Source organism: Aspergillus vadensis (assembly GCF_003184925.1).
Source record: "Aspergillus vadensis CBS 113365 unplaced genomic scaffold BO88scaffold_2, whole genome shotgun sequence".
NCBI classification, from domain to species: domain Eukaryota; kingdom Fungi; phylum Ascomycota; class Eurotiomycetes; order Eurotiales; family Aspergillaceae; genus Aspergillus; species Aspergillus vadensis.
Genome location: NW_020292040.1, coordinates 900,678 through 919,741, shown reverse-complemented (window position 1 = coordinate 919,741; position 19,064 = coordinate 900,678). Strand labels below are relative to the sequence as shown.

Sequence of the window (19,064 nt, the reverse complement as noted above, 5' to 3'; positions counted from 1 at the left end):
CAAACGCCATAATATGCTTCAGCATTGAGTCAAGGACACTGCGAGTGAGAGTGGGTTACCCCTCAAATCATCATTTACGCAATAAGGGATATTAGCGCCACCATTTTATGCAAACCCGAAATATTCACTGCCAGCCGTCATCGCAGTGTAAAGACGTTGCCGTAATGTTTCGTAGCTCTCATATTCTGGAAGATCCAGCTCTGTGCCACATAGTTAGCAAGCTGTACCATATAGATATTCCCGGACATTGCTGGTGTACTTACGGTTGAAACAAGTATGAGAGCTTGGGAGACGATCCTTGTTGCCGTAATCACGGTGGATGTTGAAACGGCTCACTCCGTTCATGCCCTCGAGTTCCTTGAATCCATTCAGAGGCACCTTGCTAGTACCCGTAACGAACTGCAGAAGCTTGGCGCGTTCTTCCTTATCGAAAGAGCGGACAGCGCGCCAGAACCACTGAATCTGGGGCGAGGAGGCCGAGTAGTTATGATACTCGGTATTGACCTTCCAATCATCCACTTCGATTTCGGGGAGACCGGAGATTAGCAACTCGAGCTCCTGCTCGTTGAAGATGGAGATCAGATCGGAGGGGATGATCTCATGGAATCCTAGATAGAACGTATTAGCCACATACTCAATAGTCAAGGGGAAATGGGACCAAAACATACCTTTCAGGAAATTGTCTAGCTGCTCCTTGACGGAGCCGACCAAACGGTAATCGACGACCCGTTGGATGTATTCCTCCTTATTTTCTTCAGTGACAGGAATATTACGTCCGTTCTCAATGAGATCAATCACTTGTTTCTCTCCAAAGTCATCCGTCTCGACAGCGAACGTCTCAGTAATAATGTCAGTAATGTCGTTTTCGAGCATCCAGAGAAGGGACTTGTAGTAGTCAAGGTCAAGCGTCTCCATATCCTTGATGGATACTGACCGACCGAGGATGCACTTGTAGACCGCACGGCTGAAATGGCAGTCAAGGACGCGTCCCTCGTACAGGGCCTTGCCGATGATACGTCCAATGAACTTGAAGAACATCAGATGCTCGGAGTTGACACCACTCAGACGGTTCGGGTGGAATGTAGTCCTGTCCGAAGCAACCGGGATGAACAGAGCGTAGTTGGGGTTGAACATGCCACGCGCGAGAACTTGGAACCATTCTCTAGTCACACCACCGGCATCGACACCCTCTTCACCATGGAAGCGTACGTTCAGCTTGCCATATTTCAGTTCGTCTGCCGTCTTGAAATACAAGGACTTGAAGGAATCCAAGAAGACTTGGTCACGTCTAACAGACAGCTGAAGAGGTGGGTGGGGGTGACGAGGCTCAGCACCACGGGAATGAATGCGACGAGTAAAGTAGTTGCGCTTGTTGTCAAATTCCAGAACCTTAGGGTTCTTGACCAGCAGCGAGAAAGTGCCACTCATCAACCGTGGGTTTTGTCGCACAAGCTCATTGAGAATCTTGCGGTGTTCCTCTGTGAATTTGAAGAAGAGGCTTTCCATGCTGAGACCAGCGTCAACGGAAGTGGTCGACACAGACAACTCCCTACTGTTCCGGGCAAGAGAGGTATCCTTAAGCGTGGTATTCTTGCAAACCACCATTAATGCTTCGATCAAAGGCAGGAGAATAGTTGCGACGTTGAGCATATTCTCCTTCTGTCGAATAACGGTCAAGCATTCGCTAAGTCTGGTCCACAGAGGCCCGAAAGTAGAGCATTCGTACAACGTTTGTAGAACATCTTCCTTAGCGGCATTGTCAGGCTCGGCTCCCTTAACCTTGTCCGTCCGAGAAGGATCGAACAGGTAATCGAGAGCCGTGAGAACGCGCAATAACTTAGCCTGATCAGAACTGGCTGGCGAGAACTTAGCCAAAGCTAGACCCTGCATATCGGTACCGGTACGAGCCTGGTGAATGTGCGACAGCAATTCATCAAGATCAGTGAGAATAACAGTGCTCAAAGTTTGAGCCTGGCTAACCAACTCGTTACCAATCACGTCCCTAGCCCCGGGCACAGCGGAAAGATTGTTGATGGTGGAAAGTGTGTCCCGGAATGTCTTTCCGTTGCATTCACGAGCGGCGAGGATATGTACGACCAGCTGCAAGTTGTGATCAGGGACAACTGGTGGTTCGATGGTTCTTCTCTTGTGCTTCTCTTCTTCGGCTGTCTTTGCTTTCTCTTCCTTGGCGGCTTCCGATGGTTCGGTCTGCCCTGGCTGAGCAGATTCAGTTTGCGGTTGCGTGGTCTCGACGGTGGGAAGCGGTGCATCTGTCATTGTCGTGTCCGTGGCAGATCCCGTCTGATCTGCCGGAACAGGTTGCTGCTGTTCCTGTTCTTCAGCCGTACTCTCTCCCTGCGCCTGCTCGGGCTGCTTGCCCTTAGCCTTCTCCTCTTCCTCCTGCTTTTCCTTCTCCCGACGGAGCAAGAGTGTAAGAGGTTGTGTGATACTGCTTAGAAGACTTGATAACTGCTCCATGCAATTAGGGTTCTCCATGATCAACTTCCGGTCAAGTAGGGTTAACAATGCATTGAGAGCGAACTTGTTAGCCCTGTTCTCCTTGCCCTTGCCCTTGCGGAGAGCCTTGAGTTTCAGGGCTGGGGAAGAGTCATGCTCGGTCAAGAAGAACCAAGCAATGTGAGGGTTGTACTGCGATAGGAAAGAAAGAGTTCCCAGGCACTGCTGTACAACCATAATCGGAGTTACTTCATTGCTCACGTTCGAAGACCCCTGGAATGACAAGTTCCGTTTGACGGATTGAGGGGTTTTCTGAACCGACGAGGGCTTAGCACGGAGTGAGAGCTGAGCAAAACTGCGTTCGATCGCGGAGACATCTGCACTACCGTCTTGAAGGACGGATAAGAGAAGGCTAATGACTTCCATCCTGTTCTGGCGGTTCTCGCACACATTATGGAGAATGTCGTTCAACTGGTGGCGCGCGTTGCCTTGAAGAGGCATGAACATCAGACGCAGTAGCGTAGCGACGCCGGCCTTGTCCAGCATCTGGACAATCTGACGTCGTTGTTGCTTTTTAGGCTCTTGATCGTCGGCTGGCTCACGTCGGTGACGGTGGTCGACCCGAGTGATATCGCCGAATTGTGCCAATCGTCTGCCTGGCAGCGCACGAGCTTCCGAAAGGAACTCTGGACCTAACGTTGCGAGGATTTCTTCGGGCTGATCAGCCAGAACAGCTTGACGTAAGGATGGGTCTAGAGTAGCCAGAAAACTGGCAGGATCCATCTCTTCTGCATGAACAGGAGCTGGAGCTGGAGCTGCTCCTGCAGCTGCAGCAGCTTGTCGGCGAGCACTGTCACGCTCCCGGCGACGACGATCAGCCGCTTCTTGCTGCAGCAACTCCTCTCGAATCTCCGGAGGCAAGGCTTCCAAGAACTCTGGATTGATTTCACTGGGCTCTTCACCAGCGGCAGCAGCCTGAGAACGTTGTTCTGCGAGCTGCTGCATGATGACTTCCTCTCTCAGTTCTTCAGGCAAGGCTTCCAAGTACTCCGGATCAATTTCCATGCCAGTAATGTCAAGCTGACGGCCTCGGATAGTTGTGTGCACGCGAGGAACAGGTTCTGACGGACCTGTCTCAGTCTCGGATGCCGGTGCTGCGACCTCATTGCCGGTGTCCGTCCGCTGTACATCGTCCATGGGCTCCGTCTCGATACCGGACGCTTGTCGCTCTGCTTCCTGACGTTCCAGTTCTTGCTGCCGTCTGGCATTCTCCTCCTCTTCCTTGCGCTTTCTCTCTTTCTCCTCCTCTTCCCTGGCAATGCGCTCCTGACGTTCACGTTCTGCGCGTTCTTCTTCCCGCCGCTTTCGCTCTTCCTCCATCTGCTTCTCCCGTCTCTTTTCTTCCTCAATCGCAGGGGGCACCAAGATCTTCAACAGGGAGTTGACCACACGCTGGGTCTTCTCAACGTATGCGCTGCTGAACAGAATGCGGGCCTCCTCTTGCCAACGGCTTCTGGTTGTAGCCAAGGCGAAGCTCACGGCTTGGGAAGGATCATCGCGAGTACGGGAAGGAGGAGCTTGGGGCCTGCCAAGGCCGAATATGTCTTGTATCCGGTTAGGCATTGCACGTCTGTCAACATGGACGTGGATACCATCGGGACGGGTGATGACCCCAAATCCTGGGCCCCCTTGTCCGCCAATAGCCTGCAAAACTGCGTTCATGAAGCTAACAGGACTATCCATAGGAAGCAGACGTCCCGTCGATACGGGCTCCATGCCATGAACCCAGTCGGTGAAAGCTTCGTTGCCAGGTACGCGGGGCTGACCACCTGTCTCGGAGCCACGGTCTGTCCGAACAAGAAGCGGGTTGGTCCCGTCATCGTTTCCACGGGCCGGAATCTGAGTTCTATGGAGCCGATAAGGCTGAATGGGAACGATACCGTGCCGACTGGGCATGATCCCACTAACCGCAGCCCATGCCGGCCGAGGGCCATGGAATCGGGAGTGATGATGGCCTCGTGGCGGTTGCTCATCGCCTTCCCATCCCCAGGGATCCATAAGATCTTCCTCATCATCGAAACCTTGGTAAGACCCTTGGTCATCGTCGGCATCCTCGAGTTCTTCCTCGAGTTCCTCAAGTTCCTCGTCTTCTTGGAACATTGTTAGTATTGGGTACACGGATATTACTAAGAAGCACTTACCCTCTTCATCAGCCAGGTCATCATCGACGATGTCTTCATGCATATCCCCGAGACTGTCAGCCTGAAGATCTTCAACGCCGCCAGCAGCCTCATTGAGGACACGGAACAAATCATCAAACCGCTGCCCATCGTCGCGCTGCTCTGCCTGTCGAAGACTATCGGCCAACTCATCCTCGAATTGATTCATGATCTCAGCTTCTTCGTCGTCTTCAGACATCTCTTCACTTTCCCATTCGTCATCATCGCCTTCCTCTAGGCTTTCGTTATCATGATCTCCTGTGATTTCGCCGGCAAGGATTTCGTCGTCGTCCATGTCGGAATCGTCCTCGTCATCCTCGTCATCTTCGTCGTCTTCATCATCTTCATCGTCATCGATGACCACTTCGATGTCCATGCCGTTGTCGCCAGGAAGTCCCTCAATCGGCCCAACGCCTTCGATTTCATCCTCTTCATCACTGACTACCTCGCCATCGTCTTCTGGCAAGTCTTCATCATAATCCATCTCCTCACCATACTCATCGTCGTACATTTCGTCATCCTCCTCTTCCGATTCTTCGGAGCTGGTCTCCTCCTCGTGCCGAGGCTCGAGCATGCCCAGCGTGGAGTGGCGGAAGAGATCGGGGGTCTCCTCCCGGTCATCTTCCATATCCGAAACTGACGTAGCTGAGGAGATCTCATCATCTTCAGTTTCAGCGAGAGTGGAGATATCCGATGACTCACTCAACACCACCGCGGTTTGGGTGAGCTTGTTAAGAGGACGCAAAATGTACTTGATGACCCGTTTGGACGCTGGGAAGTTGAGGTCAATTTCAGCGACTGAAGCTGTCAGCGCAGAGATGAAGTGTTTTTCAAACATAGTCTTCGCCAATTGCCTGGTCGAAGACGCGAAAGCTGTTTCTCCAGAAACGAAGGCATATCCACTGAGCATTTTATCGAAAAGATCGGCAAGTGACATCAACCTAGAATACTTGGCGTCAAGGGGTTCATTCGAAGCATTTGCTTCCTTGTATGACCTCAGCGCATGTTCCAAGACAAATCGCCGCACAAAGGCAAGCTCGGGCTCGTCGTCTTCATTGAGGTCCTGTTCGTTACGTCGCCTTCCAGGCCCGCCAAATTCGCCCGTCTTTGTACATAGAGCAACAAGAACACGCATTGTCCAAGCAGAAGTGTTGCTTCGCTTCTTGAACGAGACCGATTCGTCATGTTCCATAGTGCCAACCGGCACTAAAGCATTCAGGAGATAATTCAAAATCCCCGAGCGAGGCTTTGACGGGGTAGCCGCATGAGGATCTGCCTTGCGAGAGAAATTGATGAACTCAACCTTTGTGCGATTATAGGACGACAGGAGCTCGGTCAAGCACTGCAAGAGGAAACACCGGTAAATGTAGATTGGGTGGTCGTCCGCCTTGAATGCCGGCTTGTCCGACTTCTTGGAGTTGCGTGTGGCCTGCGCGTCGGTGCTAGAAACAGACGGAGAAGGTTCATCGATTGACATTTCCACATCGGTCTGAGTTTCCGATTGATCGGGGGCGGATGGGTCTGTGCTCTCGGTGGGAGCCTCCTTATCATCGACATCCTTGTAAGACAGAAGCTCAGAAAGTAGATAGTGGATAACGCCATCAGGGTTCTCCACCACAGGCGGCTTGAGATCAGTAGATTTAGCCTTGTCCTTATCCTCAGATGATGCTCCACCTGTCTGGCCCTCGCTCTTCTCCGGACTATCAGGCGCTTCTTTGACCGTTGTGGGATCTGAAGAACTGTTCTTTTTGTCGGCCTTCAGCGTGAGAATCTGAGGTCGTTGGCGGTTGTCATAACGCTGCAACTTCAACTTTTCATTTGACACTTCAACAAAGATTTCAGGGGATCTGAGGACAAGATGATACATTTGTCGCACGTAGCCGGTTGTATCGATCTGGCGGGACGATTTGGATTCGAAGTTGGCGACAATCTCACTTCTCATGATCTGCCGGATGGTGTCCTCATCTTCGATGATGTGTCTTAGAATCAACATGAAAGCTCCCTGAAGTTTCTCATTTGTGGAGCTAGACAGTTGTTTGACCATGACGAATAGACGTTGCAGGCTTCGCTTCTCTCCCAAGCGCACAGCAATGCTGCGACTGCGTGTGAGAATGACAAGAATTCGACAGATCGAAAGGGCCAATGTTTCATCCTTGCCTATTCTAGGCAATATTTCGACCAATGCCTCATAAAGCTGCATTTTCTGATCCAGTGATACAAGAGGCTCCTCCAAGTGAGCTGGTTGCTCGTCATCTGCACTTGGGTTCTCATGATCAGGGATACTCCAACGAATCTGAGGTGGTTGGCAGTCATCAGAAAGCAACTTCTCCAGCACCAGGAGGACGTGGCCAATCCAAGGGAACGATTCATCGGACGACTTTTCCGGTAAAACTTGAATGAAACCAAGGAACGTCGTGAAGCATTCTTTAAGCTCACCAAGGGTTGCGGTATACATTTCCCGGTCCTGGACGACTAGAGCGAGGAGGTGAGCATATGCGGCCACCTTCTTGCCAGCAGCCTGGAAATTCTCCATCTGTAAAGAGACCAAAGATTGCACAAGAATCTCGCCCACTTCCCTTCTAAAACTTTCCGCGTCGCGGTGTCTTCTTGTTGCGGAGGCAATCAGATCCGCCAACTCGAAAGACACGTCGTGGTGCTCATTCAAGATGTCCAAGCAACGCTCAATCAAATTCGAGCGAACCTGCTCACGTTCCTTGTCTAAATCCTCGATCGTAGTCACCTCACGCCGTCTCGTAGGCTGCTCGGAGCGTTGTTCTGGTGACTGATTTGCCGGAAGGGTTGAAGGCTCCGACGTAATACCACCGGGAGCGTTAGAGATACGGGGCGTGATTATTGGAGATTCCTCATGTTCATCGCTCCCCGTGGCATGGTCGTCGTTCAAGATATGGGTCAAGGCTCTCGCCAGGAATTCGGAGCCATGTCTAACTTCGCTGTCTTCAGATCTACCCTGGCCTTGGTCTTGACGGGACGCATCATCGGCCGGTCGGCCTGAAGCTTGTGCCAAAAGCATGGCAAGTGCAGACCGCTCGAGGAATCCATTGTCAAACGACGGGGCATCGCTTGCAGGCTCGTCAGATCCTTCAGCCCCTGACGTTGAGCGAATCGACTCGATGTCACCAGGGGATGGCTCCGCCCTTGGAGGGGCTCTTAGCCGACTTTGTGCCCTACAGTACTCCTCGGCGGCGGCATATACGTTGTTGCAGCGATAAAGCGCTTCCTTGGCAAGCTGTCCATCGAATCCCTTCTCTTGTAGAGACACCATGCGGTCCTTGTTCACGACAAACGTTTTTCTCGCGACATCTGCCACCATAGGAGGCACATCGGAGCTGCGAGCAGCTCCTGTCTCATATTCACCATCGAGTGACGAACGCAGAATGTCAATCAGACACTTGACAACTGAACTGGAGGATTGCGCGGCGAAGTCGGAATTCCACATGTCCCGAGCCATCGGTAGAATCTCCATCCGAAGGTCGACCAAAAACTGGCCTGGTTGAAAGTAGTCGGGGCGATCCCGGTCACGATCGCTGGTCATGGCCTGTGTTTGGCTGGAATCGACGATGTTCTTCCCCGAGGCAAGCTCAGAGAAGAAGCTGAGAATAATCTTGATGCCGCCGTAAGCGGAGGTGAGTCGTGCTGAGACATCCTGTTCAGATTCGGCGACAGATTCCGGCGGAGTCAGGGCCTTGACCTCCTGTACAAAGAGGTCGCAGATGTCTTTCGTTACTTTGAGGCCTCCGTGTCTCTTGAAGGAGAACAAAACCAGCGTAAGGTAGTGTGAATGAGGACGGTCTGCGGTAGCTACAATATGGTCAGCATCGAGACAAGAAATGAATAAGGGGAAGGAAACCAGCCTACCTTCGAACAGAAGATGGGAGAACGAAGACAGTATAACAATCAAATAAGCGAACCGGAGCTTGGAGTTGTCACTGGCGTTTGGAGGCTGGAATTGCAATTGCTCTAGCACGGCTCCGGCAACAGCATCCGCCACCAGAGTTGCATTCTGCTTCTGATAAAGATCCGTCCTCCTTTTTCCAATCAGACCAAGTCCCAAATTGTGGAAGAAGCCAGTGATTGAAGAAGGCAACGAGCTGAGGAGATACCGGAGGGCCTGAACATTCTTGAACGCTACACCGTCTTCGGCAACCTTGGCTGTGGTAGGCTCTTTGGACTCTTGGGCAACTCCAGGTTGGGCACTATCGCTAGCAGCTGGACTTTCCCTACTAGGCTCTGCACCAGGTGCGATAGTGTTTCCTTCGGAGTTCAACGGTCCCGCGACAGGGTTAGATCTTTCTGGAGCTGATCCAGATTGTTGCACTTTGGTTGCCTGATCCCAGGTGTCGGGTATGTTCTTCTCAAGCAGTATCTCCTCCCAGACGCACGCTGCATGCAAACCTCCCAACTTCTTCACGAGGGAGCAATATCGGTCAACTAGGTTAACTTGAGCAAAAGCGGAGGTTTGCTGGCTCGGACGTGTCTGGTACAAAGGCATCGAATAGATCTCACGGAGGAAATCGGTTAGGATAAGGGCAGCCCCCATATGCTTTGCAAAGAATGTTCCATTTGCCTTGGATATACTGAGTGTCTCCTTGCCCTTTTCTTCGGATGCCCCATTGGATGTCGCCATGATCAACGGTGTGAAAAATCCCGCATGATTGGGCTCCTGCCAGAAACTCGAGAGCATATCGACAGCTCGCTCCGTTCGCTGGACGAGGGATGGCACAACCAAGTGAGGCTTCGTTTCTGCAAGCATATGCACCAGGACGGCAAGTTCTTGGTTGGCATCCGTATTATGGAAATCATATGGGAGGCTTTGCAAAGTCGCGAGATCCAAGACAAACTCTACACCGCCGGATTCAATGAAATACGAGCAGTTGGGCTGGTTCTCAAAGAATGCACCCAGGAATCGGACGACGGGGTACAAATAGTCTGTGGCCGTGAGACCAGCAGCGTCCGTTTCCTTCGGCTCAATGTTGTCATTCGACGATGGAAGGATCTGGCTTAGATCGCCGAGCTGTAGCTTTCCGCCGTTCGGGAGCTGATCGGACGTCAATTGAGGCACACCGAAGGTGGAGGCATCCTCGGCTTGATCGTCATTATCGATCCCGATCGCCTTCAGCAAGTGGGAAGTAGAGCCCGAGATGATTGGCTTTCCATCCGGGTTCTCTGTCCACAACTTCGCACCCATTCCAACTGACCAGGCCTTCGTTCTGCACAACAGTCCAACACGCGCAACCATTACGATAACTGCAGTCATGATGTGAGCCTTCAAAGCCGGATGATGCCGTACCAACTCATCAAAAGTGGTACCTAAAGAACGGACTAGGTTGGGATCGTCCTTTAGACACCTGACGTGCTCAGGGTTCTCAAAAATTTCAAAGAAGCTCTCCAGGGCATCGGAGGACTTGAACAGATCGAGACCAGAGGCATTCAAGCAAATGGCTCCAAAAGCGGAGGGAATGCACGAGAGAGCTTCGGCAGCGGGCATGATCCCAGGGGCTAAACGCGTCTCTGCGGACCTTACAATAGTATATTCCCGAGGGCCCCGACCATCTTCTGCGGTTGTCTCGGTAGCACTGGTCTCTGGAAGCCTCGAGGTCTCACCCTCAACATCAGCACTTTCAGGTTCGACAACTATCTTCTCCTGGGCCTTCAGTTCGGAAGAGGTAACGGCCTCCAGAAAGCTCTTGCTTAGCCCAGCTTCGGCAATCACTGCGTAGCTCGTAGGCTCGTTGTGAATGAAGCTGCTCAGGATATTGACCGCGTTGCTCCAGACGTGAGAACCGAACACCCGAGCGTTTTCCAACACAAGGCGTAGGGAAGTCAGCAACTGAGGAGAATCAATCAAGTTCCGAAGGACACGGTCAAATCCGCCGCCATTGTGCTGCATGATATGGTTGACAAATCTGAACATCCAGCGCAGAGCTTGTTGTTGGAAATAAGGAATTTGATAGTCAATCGATGGAGTTTTGTGCTGTGAAGGTATTCCAGCTCCCTTGTTTACATTCTCAAAGGATGATTTGGTTTCGTGATCGATCAAGTCCGAAATTGCGTCAAATCCCTTAGCGCTAGTGAGTGTCCCCAGTGCATCACGGACAGCATGGACGAAAGTGTCCAGGAATTCCATGATGCGGGAGTAAACTCGACGGGCCTTTTCTGTCCGGAGGTTGAGAACATCAACAAACATGGGGATCAGGCCAGCGGCAACAAGAGTCTCTGGGGTCCTGGTACTAGAGCCTGGAAGCGTTCGTAACAAAGCGAGCAACGCATCCCGCCACTCATCCTGGCTACCATCTTCACCATCGGTGTCTTCCGAGCCCAGCTCATTGACGGTTTTGCGAGTCAAAAACATCAGCACACCATGATTTACATTGACACTCAATGCGCCACACACGTCAATCGCGCGGGCCTTGTGTTTCGCAAGAGCATCAAGAGCCTGGAGGGCCAATGTCTGCAATGTCCGGGAGACTGGGAGATCGCCACTCGCACCTAGATGGACCAATTCGGCGAGCTGATAGGCGAGCTGCAGACGTTTTGGTTGCTCCATATCATACTGAAGGACTTTCTGCTGGAACAGCGGCTCGGGATAAACGTAAGCTAGGTTAGTAAGGGCGAGGATTCTGATCGCCAGAATTTGCTCCCGCGTGGAGTCTGATGTTGCCAGTCCCTGGGCTGTACGTATCCTATGAAGTAATTCGTATTTTGAATCATCTGGTACTTCGTCTACATGCGCGGCAACAAGCTCTTCAGCGCTTGTCGAGGAAATCTTCGAATAGGGTATTTCGAGTGTCTTGCCACCCCGCAGCGTCTCGTCCTGTTTTCCCGGCGTCGAGGTTACAGATGCAGGCGAATCCTCGGCAGTCGACATACGGCTCAGACGTGGTGTAGGATGAGTATGACTTCTGCGTAACGGAGTGGGGGTGGTAGGGGCCTGTACCGATGGTCCACTAGTGCCGGTCTCCGGTGCAGTCTTGACCGGTTCTGATGAGCCAGACGGGTAATAAAGCAGGCGCACGCTACCCCATTCATCCCAGCTTTCATTCTCCCGTACAAGGACGGACATATCATTGGCATTATGCCGGGCCTGAGATGCCTTTTCCTTGGACTTGATCGAAGCTACCGGGGACACAGCCGTTCTTCCTGGGACAGAAGGGCGCGGGAACGGCGCAGCAACTTTCTGCAACTTCTCCAAGTCGATGTTGTAGTGGGCTGCCAGCAAGCTGTGCTGGATATGGGAGCCACCGCGTTGGCGTGAATGATACCGCTGTGCCAGACACAGAGATAGACGGAGGGTGGACTGAAGCAGAGAGAGCGAAGTGGTGTTTAAGAGTTCGCCCAGGCGTTCACTGCTGCTGTACAAGCTGCGATTACCGCACTTTTCCAGCAGCAGCCTAGAGAAATCAAGAATAGCCTCTAAAAGCTCCCTGTCTCCTTCCGGTCCATATCCAAGCTCAGCTAGCTTAGCATCGACATCCTGAGGTTTTCCTGCACTTTCACCATGCACGTAAGACTCCACCAGAAAGTCTTTACCGAAAGGCTTCGTCTGAGGACCGTTGTTCAGGGCGTACTTCTCAATGGCAGATGCCAAGATCTCGTCGAAGCGGTTGAGCACGTTAATCCAATGGTACAGGTCGCCTCTGGGGAAGGGCCATATGCGAGAGAAGGTGTTGAGATGTGAAGGAAGCTCGGGGACTGGAATAGTGGTGGCACGGGCTACGAAATCCGCCAGATATGGGGACTAAATCGATAGAACGAGCGAGGGAAAATTTCAGTTAGCCTTACAGACGTGACAGATGGAACGCGGGGTGGAAAAAGAGGGACTCACGATCGTAGCCTCGTGTTTTTGGCTCGCCACCTTCTTAATTCTCCCCATTATGACAGTTTAGAGACAATGGCAATCATGAGGAGGCTAAGAAAGCCAGGAGGGCGTCTCCTCGAGAGGGTGGGGGTTGATCTCTTTAGACCGGGTTGCGGAGCAGGTCGCGAGGAAGACCTTATGACGTTTTTTTTCGGACCTCTCCTTCCTCAACAAAACCCGATGAATGGAAGAGAGAGGAACAAGTGAAATGGGGGAAATCCCGCTGGATCACAGGAAGCCAAGTAAAAAAGAATGAACTTGGGTGATTCCAGTCGATCTAAACACTTCCGCGACAGGTGGGATGGTTTAAAGAAGATAAGGACTGAGGGATGCGGCTTCGCCCAGTATCGCTGGGAGTCAGAATGACAGGGGACGGTGCAGGTCGTCAGCCCTGAGACTTTGACATCCAAATAAATTAAAGTTTAGATGAATGAGGACGCAAGAGCGATACCTGGGGAAAGGGTGGGAGACGAAAAGATTGTTGTAAGGTTGATGGAGGGGGAGGAAGAGAGAGGAAGAGGAGAATGTGGTAGGTGTTGGAAGGTTCGTGAATCCGATGATGGGCTTTGGGAGCTCTGGGCGGCTCTCACTCAGTCAGTCAGTCACTTTCACTCACTCAACTCAACTTTACTTGCCTGGGTTCCCGCTGGTCGCGGTGTGGCTCCGGCCAGCCGGAGCGGGTCTTCTTCTTTCCCCGCCGGCCAACAACAATAAATTAAAAATGACCTGCCTTACCTTCATCTCACTCTATCTATTTGCTACTAACTACCGGAGTAGATTACTACTGCCTGACTCCGTACGACTTGGTAGTAGCATGTGTTACTGTGGTTGCTACTCCCAGCTATCCTACTACTAGTAGAGCTGCTCATCCCACTTTTGGGCTTACATCGGAGCCTAATTAATACCTCCTCTAAAGTCAGGCTTACTCTTAACCTTTTTGTTCAGGCCTCTATTCACTGCCCGTTTGCTACAATTTGAAGCAGCCTGGCCCTTTTTTTGCTCACTTGGACTGAGCTATTTCCCCAATAGATTGCTCTGTTTCATGACCAGGGGACCTTCGTTCCAGTTGAACCTCACCTAGATATTTCAAGCTGGCGCTATTCCATAGCCATGTGGGCTATTAGTAGGTCTATCTAGGAACCCAGATTTGCCAATGAGCATAGCTCCACAGGAGCATTATGATTCGGGGAATATCGTGTTTTGTTCGGGAGTGAACGCATACAGGTGGGGTGAATGACAAACAGGGAGTTGCATGAGTGACGTCTACCAACAGAGGTTTCGGTGAGGAGTACTATGTTGTCCCCACAATGTACTATTACTTGAGATGTTTATGCAAAAGTGTGCGTTGGAAATAAAATATATTATTATACCAAATGAAGAACTGTTATACACATTAGTCGTTCCCGCCTGTGCTAACTATCAATTCATCCCCATGATTCATCAACAATTTTAGTTCGTAGCAAGACTTGGCAGATCGCCATCCCATTGGATCTTCATGGTCGATGGGAATGGCCAATAGCTGCTTTGGTCTGCAGTCATATACATCGAAATTCCTCCAAGTCCAGCAATCCTCTTCAGTTGACCTTGAGACCCAGGAGCCCGCCGGAGGTTGTCTAGCCGTCCCACCACCCTGAGCATTGTCGTGAGAGCCAGCTTACAGATGCCCATGCCTAGGCATTGATGAGGCCCAAACCCAAAGTGGGCGTACAGGCTCATGTCGCGGTCAAGCTTGACCTTCTCCGGCTCGGGAAAGCTGCGTGGATCCATGGAAGCAGAGACCTGCAAAAAAGAAAGAAGGTGAGCAAATGTCTGCTAAAGCCGGGGAACTCTCCACTGTAGGAGGCTTGACGCTACTTACTAGATTGCATAGTACACTTTGGCCGGGCTTCAAAGTATACTTTGACCCGCCGTCATCAACGACAGTAGGCTTCGCGACCAGTCGCGGCAAGCCGACGGACGATCGCAACCGAGCTCCTTCCATGAAGCTGCAAATGTGTCAGTACATGTCTTTGTGAACCACTCAATGAATATGATTAGTGGCATTTGCGGAGTTCAGGAGTGCTTACTATCGTAGAAGTAGGGAATCAGCCTCGGATGTGTTTTCTTGGGCAAGTCGTTTAATGTCGGGCAAATGAACGGATCCTTCATCTGACAGGTAGTAATCAAGGCATTGCGAGAAGAGTTGAGCTTGGTTTGCCACCATGCCACCCGCTGTTGGTAACAGATGTGTCCAGACAATGTCGGCTGGAGGAATGTTGTTGTGAAGCAGACGCTGGATCATGTGTTCGCCGTATTCACTGAGGACATCGTGCCGGTGCAGACTGCTAACGATGTTTGCGATGAAGCCGGCCTTGTTGACAAAGTCGACATTGGCCATGGTCAGATCCCCGAGCTGTTGAGTCACATCGCGGGCAGTGTGGTTCAGCTGGAATGACGTTCCAACATCGGCATCGTAGAAAATGGAGGCGAAGACAAGTGCCAATATTTCGTACAATTCTGCATCGGTAAAAATGCCCCTGGGATTAGACTCAGTCTTCAGGGGCAGAGAGAATACATTTGCGCAGAAATGGACCTGGGCGTAATTTGCGACATCTCGGACGATATCGACCTGATTGGTGCCGCCCAGCTTGTAAGAATGCTGGCGCAGGAGTTTAATGGTGATATCCTCATAGAATCGCTTCACCTCACTCTCCCACTTGTCGCGGTATAGAGCCGAGCCCATCATCCGGCGCGATGCAGCGTTGGGTGGCTTGTCACCCGACAGCATGAAATCCCGGCCGTAAGGGTGATTGTTGTGGCGCATCAAGAATTCGATCTTGCTTCCCCAAGTTACCTTAAACGCCTCTTGGTCGTTGAGAACGGAAATACAGGCCGCATTAGAGCTGATGAATTGCGGCGTAGGCGTATAACTCGGCCGGCCCCAGCTGTAATCCTGAGCAACCGAGAGCTTCTCAAGGATCTTCTTGTTCTCAGATGGGATGACCAGAGGAAAGTGTGCGTAAATTGAATCGCCTTTGAAGTGATTGGGAAACGCACGCAGCACCAGTTTGTAAAAAACCTGCCCTTGGTCAACCGAGTCCTGAGGCTGTATTTCGTTATAGGCCCAATTTGTGAGATGCTTTGGTGTGTAATCCACCGTATAGAAACGGTCGCCACGGACAAGGGAAACCGCATCAGATAGAATGGCCCTTGATATCGTGAAGTTTGTGCACAAACCGCTTCCAGGCACTACTGCGTCTTTCGTAGCCTCGACGATAACGCCGGGATACATCTCCACCAGGTCAGGTTCATCATACAGGTTTTTGAGCTGGGCAGCAATGTATGGGTCAGGATTGATTTCCTCGAAGGTCTTGTAGGGCGCAAGGTCGAAAAACTTGCGGAATTCGTTCAGGGTAGCCAAGTTCCAAGAACGCGCCTGCAAGATACCGAGGGCCTCGATATTTCTGAAGACCGATGGAATGTTACCGGCACCAAAGGCACCGGCACAATCCTCAACACCATCCGCAAACATGTTTGCAAGGTCGTCATCATCAAAGGCGCCATCTGCATTACGCTGTAATCCAGCAAATGGACGGTCCGGGGGCTGCTCTGGTAAGCTTGCTTCCCACTTGGCCACACCCCTAAGAAACTCCGGTAACGATACATTGTTGGGATCCTTTCCTGGAAACAGATCTTTGTACAGATCCTGTGTCCATTTCTCGTCACGCTGGGATATGCAAGCATGCCAGCGGTAGACGAGATTAAATTCAGCAGACACCTGGTTTCCGGTGGCTTCCGCTGGGGCGCTTCCTAGCAAGCTATCCTGGATATCAGCTCGAGGATCTAAGCTCCACAGACTGTCTGTTCGGTTGATATTCAATATGGTCCGAACGTAGTCCTTGAGGATGATGTTTATGTAGAGACCACACGTGACCAACCGACCAGTCTGGAAGAGATCGTTGTCGTATCTCGTGCTGGCGTCGACATCAGACTCATCTGGCTTGGTAAACCGGCCGCCTTCATTGATAGTCGCCAAATTTTCGACAACATAGTTGTGGAAGCGGTTGAACATCAGCAGAAGCACGCCGACGCCAGGAGGGAAACCGAGAACCCGTTTGCTGGAAAAGCAGTCCGGCTTGAGTTTTCCATCCTTGAAAGTCCTGACGAGATCCTGCTCTTCTTGATTGTTGCCATAGAGAGGCGAAAGATCCAAATACGAGGAAGTCTTGTTCAGAGTATAATCATTGCGATCCGTTTGGAACAGATCTTTAAAGCATGTTAGTTGGGAGAAGTTGTAAAAACAAAGATGATTTATGCAATGCGTACCGTGGATAATGATGGAAGCGAGGTAGAACAAGACACTGGATATCTTGTTCGGATGCTCCTTGTATTCCTTTCTTTCCAGGAGGGACGCGAAAAGCGTGCTCGGATCCGGCAGCGAAGGCGACTGAACAGTTGTTGGCCGTACAGACCTGGCGTAGTGGCTACCAGCTGCTCCAATATGAGGCCAGAGGAAGTTCTGTCAATGGAGAGTTAACAAACACCTTCCAGAAGGGTTCCGGGCGTACTATACATTTCCTGATCCATCGGCCTTGCGGTAAGAAGAATCCCGGCCTAGGTATCTACATTCCTCAATTAGTGTCATATAGAATGTCATGTCACAATACACTTACGAAATCGGAGGATGTTCCAGGTCATTCCAGAGCTGCTTGAGGAAGGTGTTCGTCAAGTCCTTCCCACTCTTAGAAGTCGAAGGGAGCCCCGCAGCAAGCTGGACTCGGTCAGACGGACTCAACTGGCTCGAAAGGCAAGAGTAAGCGCTTACCTGAATGACTCGCTCCATTATATAATGTCTATCATCGACTGGTTGACCTGTTACAGCATCCTTAACGACCTCGAGCAGGGCCCCGATATCAGTAAGGTCGACATGGCTGAGGTCCTTGACAATCCCCGTCTGAGCGGGCTCAGTGACATAGGTCCCGTTTCCAGTCGCCGTAGGTAGAGGCCGCAAGGATGCCGAAATAGCCTTTTCAACCTGGGAAATTGTGCTCCCAATGCCGTTCACAATGGAATGATTATTTGAGCCAGACATTGCGGTATAGGGCTAATATTATACAAGTCGATGTTCAAGAGGTACAATGCCGCTGCATACGCGAGAAGCCAAGATCAGCATGATGCTCCAATTATGCTTAACCTCGACTCTACAAATAAGAAATAAGAGGGGTCGATAGATCTTCATCTCATGATTCTAGGACTATGGATTGTCCCAAACAAGACCCACCTCATGAAGTCATAGAAAAGTTGCTCACCTTGGGAGTCTGGACGTTCTGGAACCGCGCCGGCTACCAAGGAATGCGAACGGCGAGGACGTTGAGTTGCGGGGAAAGTCGAACTCAGTTAGGTAAACAAGAAGGGTATCGGTATAGACAAAAATTAATGAAGTAATCCCCTTGGTTATGGGAGTTGAGGTATATAGTATGAAGCAGAGGAATCAATGCGAGAATGCGCATGAAAAAGTTGGGGGGAGATTAAGCAAGGAAAGATATCCAGAGAAACGGTCTTTATAGGGACTTGTCAGCGTCATAGCAGCGGCCGAAGAGAGGAACAGCCGAGTCGGCAACCCCGAAGCGAATGATTAATACTAACTAAATGTCCACGGAGCGATAGCAGACACTGGGCGTCCTGTCCGTAACGAGAAATACCCCATTGGACGTGACAGGCGAGCCAGAGAGACTTCTGATTCGTGTGCATGAGACATGACCTGGGCGCAGTTCACACCGTATGCAAGGCTAACAGGTGGATGCGGACTATGATCGAACGTGCCTTAGCACCAAACTCTCGATGGGTGGCCTTATCCACACTGTAGACAAGACGTATGGCGTGCGCAGCCGAAGAAGATACGAGGGATAGTCATGGATGGACCGTATCGTGAGGCATTGGATGGACGGGTGGCCCTGGCAGTGGCAGACCCCGACAAACCAGACTGGCGGGGACTCTTCAATTTCAGCCGGGCAAAAACCCGGTCGATCTGCGGCTGGAGCTTCAAGTTAGCGAAGGCGGGTGGGAGGAGCTGAAAAAGAATGCCAGAAGATCTTGCAAATCCAGCGCACTGTATTATTATTCCCCACTCTCCTATTCATTACCATTGCGTTCTCTCGGGGACCTGTGCTCGATCCAAAGTTTGCGAGGTGCCCTTGACACCTGGTCGGGGTTACTTGTACTTCATCGGGTAATGGTTGACAATACGGTCCATTCGGGGATTGGAGGGGAAGGGATCTTAGAGTATAGAGAGATCCTATCAGAGCACCTCCCTTTCATTCCCACCGATGTCAGTGGGTACTAGTAGATAGTATCTACTTAGTGGCCAGCACGAACTGCATGGATGGTCTGGCTTGGGATGTGGTGAGTGGTAAGTGAGTTGCTGTCAAAATGAGTGGGCTGGGCTGCTGCTTGGTACGGGGTAGTCTACGGAGTAGTAGATGAAGGTATGCCGCTAGCACCGAGCTAAAGACGGAGGTGCTAAATGGGCGGGG

At 51.4% G+C, this 19,064-nt stretch overlaps 2 protein-coding genes across 2 annotated transcripts; both read right to left on the bottom strand.

The window, feature by feature from the left end:
- Positions 1-35: 35 nt before the first annotated feature.
- On the bottom strand, positions 36-12,738 carry tom1 (E3 ubiquitin-protein ligase TOM1). The gene is made up of 5 exons (XM_025713300.1): positions 12,520-12,738; positions 8,553-12,432; positions 4,659-8,495; positions 669-4,607; positions 36-608 (listed from the first exon to the last, which is right to left on the bottom strand). The coding sequence occupies exons 1-5, from the start codon at positions 12,565-12,567 to the stop codon at positions 214-216; spliced, it is 12,099 nt and encodes a 4,032-aa protein (XP_025567292.1). The 5' UTR covers positions 12,568-12,738; the 3' UTR covers positions 36-213.
- A 1,161-nt stretch (positions 12,739-13,899) lies between these two features.
- On the bottom strand, positions 13,900-17,848 carry BO88DRAFT_379992 (peroxidase/cytochrome P450 family protein). The gene is made up of 8 exons (XM_025704509.1): positions 17,813-17,848; positions 17,357-17,675; positions 17,205-17,302; positions 17,105-17,153; positions 16,858-17,050; positions 14,619-16,797; positions 14,411-14,537; positions 13,900-14,331 (listed from the first exon to the last, which is right to left on the bottom strand). Exons 2-8 carry the CDS (start codon positions 17,621-17,623, stop codon positions 14,002-14,004), a joined length of 3,243 nt encoding a protein of 1,080 aa, XP_025567291.1. The 5' UTR covers positions 17,624-17,675; positions 17,813-17,848; the 3' UTR covers positions 13,900-14,001.
- Between the last annotated feature and the right edge of the window lie 1,216 nt (positions 17,849-19,064).